General features: G+C 35.0%; 1 protein-coding gene and 1 pseudogene across 1 annotated transcript in view; both read left to right on the top strand.

The window, feature by feature from the left end:
• Positions 1 to 1,817: 1,817 nt before the first annotated feature.
• LOC107701623 (uncharacterized) lies at positions 1,818 to 3,814 on the top strand (annotated as a pseudogene).
• A 945-nt stretch (positions 3,815 to 4,759) lies between these two features.
• LOC107701622 (uncharacterized) overlaps positions 4,760 to 7,071 on the top strand; it is a 13,772-nt gene continuing 11,460 nt past the window's right edge. The window contains exons 1-5 of the mRNA XM_016503663.1: positions 4,760 to 5,013; positions 5,850 to 5,893; positions 5,996 to 6,066; positions 6,175 to 6,296; positions 6,389 to 6,449. Of these exons, the coding sequence (XP_016359149.1) occupies positions 5,005 to 5,013; positions 5,850 to 5,893; positions 5,996 to 6,066; positions 6,175 to 6,296; positions 6,389 to 6,449 (307 nt within the window). The 5' untranslated portion in view covers positions 4,760 to 5,004. The remainder of the gene's footprint in view (positions 5,014 to 5,849; positions 5,894 to 5,995; positions 6,067 to 6,174; positions 6,297 to 6,388; positions 6,450 to 7,071) is intronic.

Here is a 7,071-nt window from a genome sequence, read left to right as displayed (position 1 = left end):
CGCTGTGTGTTTCGTTGTGAAAGCGAAACTACTTTGTTTGGCCTTCCAAAAGAGGATGATATCCTCTTCGTCATGCCTAGAGCTGATCCGTGCTGGTCGCCGGATCGGCTTTCACTGTGGACGAAGCGGAATCCAGCCTGGGGTCATCACATGTGTCGTGAAGGCGCTGTGTGTTTCGTTGTGAAAGCGAAACTACTTTGTTTGGTCTTCCAAAAGAGGATGATATCGGGGAAGTCGTGGCCCAATGGTTAGAGAGTCGGACTCGTAATTCAAAGGTTGCGGGGTCGAGTCTCTTACCGGCAGGGATTGTAGGTGGGGGGAGTGAATGTACAGCGCTCTCTCCCACCTTCAATACCACGACTGAGGTGCCCTTGAGCAAGGCACCGAACCCCCAACTGCTCCCCGGGCGCCGCAACAAAAATAGCTGCCCACTGCTCCGGGTGTGTGTGTGTGTTCACTGGTGTGTGTGCACTTTGGATCTTCCAAAAGAGGACACGACTAGAAATCAGTGGTTAAGTTGTATTTACAACACTGTTCCAGAACAGTTCAACCCAAAATATTCAGATGTGTGCAGCGCATTTTATGGACTGTTTTAAGGACTGTTTCCTGGCAGAGTAGACTACCATGCCGGCTGTTCTGACTCACAGCCTGTAAGTAAGTTTTCATATTTAAAGGATTTGCCACTGACGATTCAAACGCGAGTTTTGAGCAGTGTAGAGTAGCGCTTGTTGTTTGTCGTTTCTCCGATCACAAATGCAGACATGGTTTTATGTTTACGCGGCACGATGCAACGCAACGCGTAAAAAGACAGTATAAGTCATTATAATCCGTAATTATGTCCCCACTGGATGCAACAAATGCCTCGTTTATAATGGGTTTTAAAGTTTTTATCTCGTCGCTCTGGCCGGGACACAGGGCATCACAGTATGGTAAGGGGTGTAACATTTCCATCACACGCTTGAGGTATTCAGCCAATCACAACGCACTGGATAGCTGGCCAATCAGAGCACACCTCACTTTTCAGACCGATGAGCTTTGTAAATCGACGCGTTTCAGAAAGGTGGGGCATAGAGAACAAACAAAATGTTTTTTGAACCTTAAACCGCTTAAACACATTTCATTACACCAAATACACCAAATAATGTTCTTTTTAGCAACATCATATGAACACTTTAAATTGTTAAGTACATTTGAATGAAACCAAACACACAAACCAGTTAATCAAGGTTCTCTAAGGTAATCTGCAAATCTTTAAGATGAAAAAATGTATGCAAAATGTATAACAGGTTAAGCAACCCTGAAAAAACATGATTGTAAACCTGTTTTGTTCAAATTGATATAAATGGCAATGTCACTCCTTCAACACGTTCAAATATATAATTTTATAATAGATATATGCTTCATCCATGTGTTATACATTTACTCCCATTACTGTTAAAGACAATATAACAAGGTTAATGACTGTGCCATGTTATCAAAGTGTAGTTAGAAACCTTTAAAAAAACAACTACAGAAATACAGAAACTATTTAAAAAACCCTCTATACCATCTACTTCAAATTTTTGTTACTTCAGAGTGAGATCAGTCAGTTGTGTAAGGCTTTTTCATGACCATCAGAAGTTTGGTTGACAACCAATGTATGCCTGTATTTGAATGTCACACTCAGCACGTAGTCGTACAGTTACACAACCTGCACACTTATAAAACCAATCCCAGCTGTGTAGTTTGTGTTATTCAGTCTTCAGGGTGTTACGGTAACTTCCTTCTCTCTTCAGCGCTTGTTTTCAGACTCTGGAATTGGTTTTAGACGTAGGTAAAATACAAGTTTTGTGTCTTTATGTTTTGTTTACTTATTACTAATAATGCATGTGTGAGGGTGCTTCTGTTTTGAGCTGATATATATATTTTCAGACAACAGCAAGCAAAACATTCTCTTTATTTCAGCTGCTCACAATGGGAGGTCACAGCATTGCCCGTTTAGCACTCATAGTCCTTTCTGTTGTCATATTCATCATCTGCATCATATTCAATGCACTTGCTGGACCGGGAATTGGTATGTACAGCAGATAAATGTAACACTGTTTCCAGTGTGAATTAGGTGCAGAATTACATTTTGGTTAAATATATTGCTACAGTGTTGTTTTTTCCTCTTCGTAGGTCCTTTTCGGAACAACACTGGAGCAATATCAGATAAATACAATACAGAAATCACTCCCTCGGGATGGACCTTCTCAATCTGGGGTGTCATCTACACCTGGCTGTCGGTCATGCACATTTACATCCTTTCCACTACCTGCAGGAGGTATGAACTCAGTGAGCTAGAATCAAATGGCAATCAAAAAAAAAAAGTGGTATGAAATGTGATTTTGTAATAATAACATGCTGCAGTTAATGAGACGTTTATGTATATTGTTCTCACAGGACTGTTTATGGTCCAATGTACTGTCCCGCTGTGTTGCCGTATGGATTCTTCATAACCTGGATTGTAAACATGATACTGAATATAGGCTGGCTTCTCCTGTGGGACAGAGAGTAAGTCTATGTCATTTTAAAGACAATTCTGATATACAGTGGCAGCCAAAAATTTGTAGTAATAAAGATTTTTAAATGTTATTGGTTTCTTATGGCTGCATTTATTTGATGAAAAACAGTAATATTGTGCAATATTATTACAATTTTAAATAACTATTTTAAATTTTAGTGTATTTTAAAATATTATTTATTCCTGTGATGGCAAAGCTGAATTATCAGCTGCCATTACTGCCGTCTTCAGTGTCACATGATCTTTCAGAAATCATTCTAATGTGCTGTTTAAGAAACATTTATTTTTTTATCAACGTTTTAGCTTTTTTTGCTCTTATTTTTAAATATAAATAAATAATAAATAAATAAATGCTGTTTCTGTTCATCAAAGATTATGGTTTTATTACCGTTTCCACAAAAAGCAATAATAATGTTGATAATAAGAAATGATTCAGCAATATATAATAATTTCTGAAAGATATAAATATAATAAAATAGATATAATATAGATATAATATATAAAATATTATATGGAGCCTGGTTAAACAAATATCACAAAGTAGACCTCTGGTGCATTCGGATATTGGTGAGAGACCATTACAATTTTACTTAATAGCATCTCAACCCATTTTAAAAACATTATGCATTTTTAATTTTGCATCTTCAATCTTGCAGGTTCAGAATGGAATTGCAACATACACAACATGGACAACTATTGCCACTCTGATTAACTTTACTGTTGTGCTGAGATATGATGCTGGAATGACCCAGTCAGATGCAGCAACAGTCTCTCTCTCTGTTCTTTTGGGTGAAGCTATTTCTTGGTGAGACCATCGAACTCAAATAAATGAAGGATGTTAAATAAATGAAAGACATTAATCTTGAAATAATGCATTATTATTTTACAGGTTCATTGTTGAGAACTTTGTGTTTGAAAAGCACCTGCGATACATTCTGACAGTCTATCCTGTTGTCATTGTGGCTTTGAGTGGAAACATGACGAAGAACTTTAACTCTGCAGATCCAAGCCGCAATGGAATTTACATAGGTGAGCCTGAATGTGATACTGGTTTTGCTGTTGTGTTCTTAATCTGTAGTGCCAGCATTTCATGAAAACAATATTTTGTTGTATTCCACAGCTGCTTTACTGGGGTTGGCTTGTACACTATTTGCGATCAAAGTATTGCTGGTTATATGGAGGCATATTAAACATCCTCTCTACAAAGGCATGAATGAGGAGGCTATATCACCGATGGAAATCGCTGAAAAGCAGAAGAAGATCTTCAGTTAAACTGAAGTTTAATCATCCTTTTTTAATGCTATTTATATTTGTAATTGTTTAAATATGTAAATTGTTTATATGTCCTTTTGATAAATGATGAAGTAAAAAATAAAATGCAAAGCTTCTGTAATTGAGTTACACACACTGAATTGCTCTTATCAGGGCAGGGGGTGTCCATGACCATGATCTATGCACTGTCATGTGCCATTTTTCTGCAGCAATAAAATCATAAAACTCACTAGGGTTTAAAGTTTTAGTAAAGTTTTAGTGGGGAAGTTAAGATGGCTGATGGCTTGACCCCAACTTGGGGTGTTTGAAGATAGAATTATGATCACAATCCCATTATGTCAAAATGTCAATCAAATGAATGAGCAGTGTATTGATTTGTGTAAGAACTATTTGCAGTATATTGTGGTTTAAAATTATGATGAATAAAAAAACGTGTCTTCATTTTATTAAATTAAAGTTATTAATTTTTTATAAAATTAAACTGCATTGGATACAAAAGCAAAAATTAATATTTGAAATAATTGTAAGAAATGTAAACATTTATTTAAAATGTAGTATATATATATATATATATACATTTTTATTTCATTTTTATTTATTTTAGTACATCAAGTTAAATTAAAATAAGAGATTTTTTTATTAAAGTCTATTTATTAACATAATTTTTTATAATTTATTTATTTATATTTATTTTTTTATAGTTTGATTTTTTTTTATCATTTAATTAAATTAAAAAAAAATATATAATTTTAAGGTATCCCCTTGTTAGGTTTATTGATTTCCCCTGGTGGGCTTGATCCTTATCCTAGTTGACGTTTACTGCTGTAGTGTGGCTGTTAGTGAAGCCCCCCGCAGCACTAGGTGGCAGCATTTCATTGTGCGTCTTTCTCCCGCACAGGAACAAAAATGAGCGGGAGAATTTGTGTTGTTGTTGTGGGCCAAATACAGTGACGGACTCTATGAAAGATATTCATGTTTTCTGTGAGATATTAACATTTTAATACTTAATTTTGCTATTGTTTTGAAAGTAAAACTTATCGCAAACGCAAAGTTCGCACCAAGACTTTCAAACTGCCTAAACAAAGAAGAGTGTAACGTAAGCGGTTACAGAGTAACAGAGAACCGGACTATCTGCGGGTTTATGAGCTTCACTGGCGGACACACATTTTCTTTAACCAGGGCTGGACACGATGTCCCAGGTCAGTAGTTATGGGTGTAACTTACGTGAAGAACGAAACCACAGATGCATGTTGCCACCGTTTGTGCCGTAGCGAGTCGGACAGTGGCTGCGCTCAAAACCTAGTGAGCTCCCTACCTAGACAGCATTTTTAGGCATCATAGGCGCTCAAAATTCTCTCTGAATAGTCAGCTCACTGTGTTTTGAGACACAGCTAACTAGTGTTTACGAAACGAAAGTAGAAGGGAAGTGACAGTTCAGTCAGGCAGCAACACAGAGCATCACATTGTTTGTAACATTAACTTAAAACGTATTATTTGTGATTTCTATTACATATATGTGATGTTCTTATGAATTTTCTATTCATCAAGGAATCCTGGAAAAACGTGTCACGCGTTTCCACAAAAATATTTAGAAGCAGAACTGTTTCAACATTAATAATAATATGAAATGTTTCTTGAGCATCAAATCAGATTAGATTGATTTCCGAAAGGTCATGTAACTCTGAGGACTGGAGTAATGATGCCGAAGATTCAGGAATAAGTAATCACAGGAATAAATGACATTTTACAATATATTAAAATAGAAAAACAGTTATTTGAAATTTTAATGATATCTTGCAATATTACAGTTTTACTGCATTTTTGTTCAAACAAATGCAGTGTGAACATAAGAGATTTTCAGAAAGAAAAAGCTTACCAAACTAGTAGATAGATAGATAGATATGATTGTGTGTGTGTGTGTATTTGTGAATTATGTGATAAATGTTTATGAGTTTTATATATTTTATGTGTGCTATTTTTTCATGTATTTTTTATTCTTCAAATTAACTTGTGAAGTTTTAATAAATTATTTCAGGTCAAAGCCAAAAAGAAACTGCATTATTATCAAGGACATGAAATGTAAGTAATGTTCCACTTTCAAAACAACCTATTGTATTGGTTAATATCTCTTAACTAGCTCAAGTTAGAGTAATTTAATCATGTGTTGCTGCTGATTTTCAGAGTCAATTCTGAATTCAAGATCGATAATGTTTTGACCCTGCATGACATTGACAATCTCTTCGATGACATTGGTAATTAAATTCTTACATTCATCTCATTGCTTAAAACATCCATTTCATTGTCACCTTTTCATGCCATTCATTGTGTGCAACCATATCCCATGTTGTTGTTATTGATAGATGCTGACTCTGAGCTGGGTTTGCCTCTGCTTTCTCCCTTGCCCAAAAGCACTGGTGTGAGTAGTCAGAAGAAAAGTGGAAGTTCTTCTGATCCAGAAAAGATGAAGGCATCATCTAAACAGGTACACATGGAGTGAAACATTAGAAATCAGTCTGTTCTTTCTTAGTTCCACAATGTGATGTTAATTGCTAATCAGATGACTCTGATTGTCAGGTGCCCAAGGATGCTTTAATCCAAGAAAATGGCATTCAAGAGGATGAAATGATTGATAAAGGTGAACCTACATCACAGTCTTTATATCAGTTGTATTCTGTATAATTACCAGCTATTATTGCACATTTTCTTTTAAAGAAAACGTAGTATTTGATTAAAACTATACAAAATACATTACTAAATGTAAAAATTAAATTATAATTTAAAATTCTATATGCAAATATAAAATTATACAATTAAATTAAGTAAATGTAGAATTTGTATCAGCAAGGCAAGTATAAATCTGAACTACTCGCCCGAACATGAAAGCAGAAAAAAAAAATACGTTTGAGTAGGGATGGGCGGTATATCGAGTTTGTACGATATATCGATATATTTTTAATAGGCGGTATGGCAATACCGCCCATATCGATATACAGTAGTTCGATACGAGCGCATCTAAATCAGTAATGGAGTAATCAAAAATAAAATGCCATTAATCTGTGCTCTTGTGTTTATTTGCTTTCATTTTTAGTATAGTGAATTGAACTTCTGCCTTAAAAAGCATTATTTTTGTTTTTAGATTGTAAAATGTTAGAAAGTGGATAGCATAGCCTACTTTCACTATATTTATCTTCATTGCCTTTAATATAAACATTGTTTCATTGGACAAAATTGGGCAGGATGTAAAATTTTTTTTTAAA

The sequence above is a fragment of the Sinocyclocheilus anshuiensis genome, unplaced genomic scaffold (assembly GCF_001515605.1).
Source record: "Sinocyclocheilus anshuiensis isolate Anshui unplaced genomic scaffold, SAMN03320099.WGS_v1.1 scaffold1626, whole genome shotgun sequence".
Taxonomy (NCBI): Eukaryota; Metazoa; Chordata; class Actinopteri; order Cypriniformes; family Cyprinidae; genus Sinocyclocheilus; species Sinocyclocheilus anshuiensis.
Note: the sequence above shows the minus strand (reverse complement) of the source record. Positions and strands in the feature narration are given on the sequence as shown.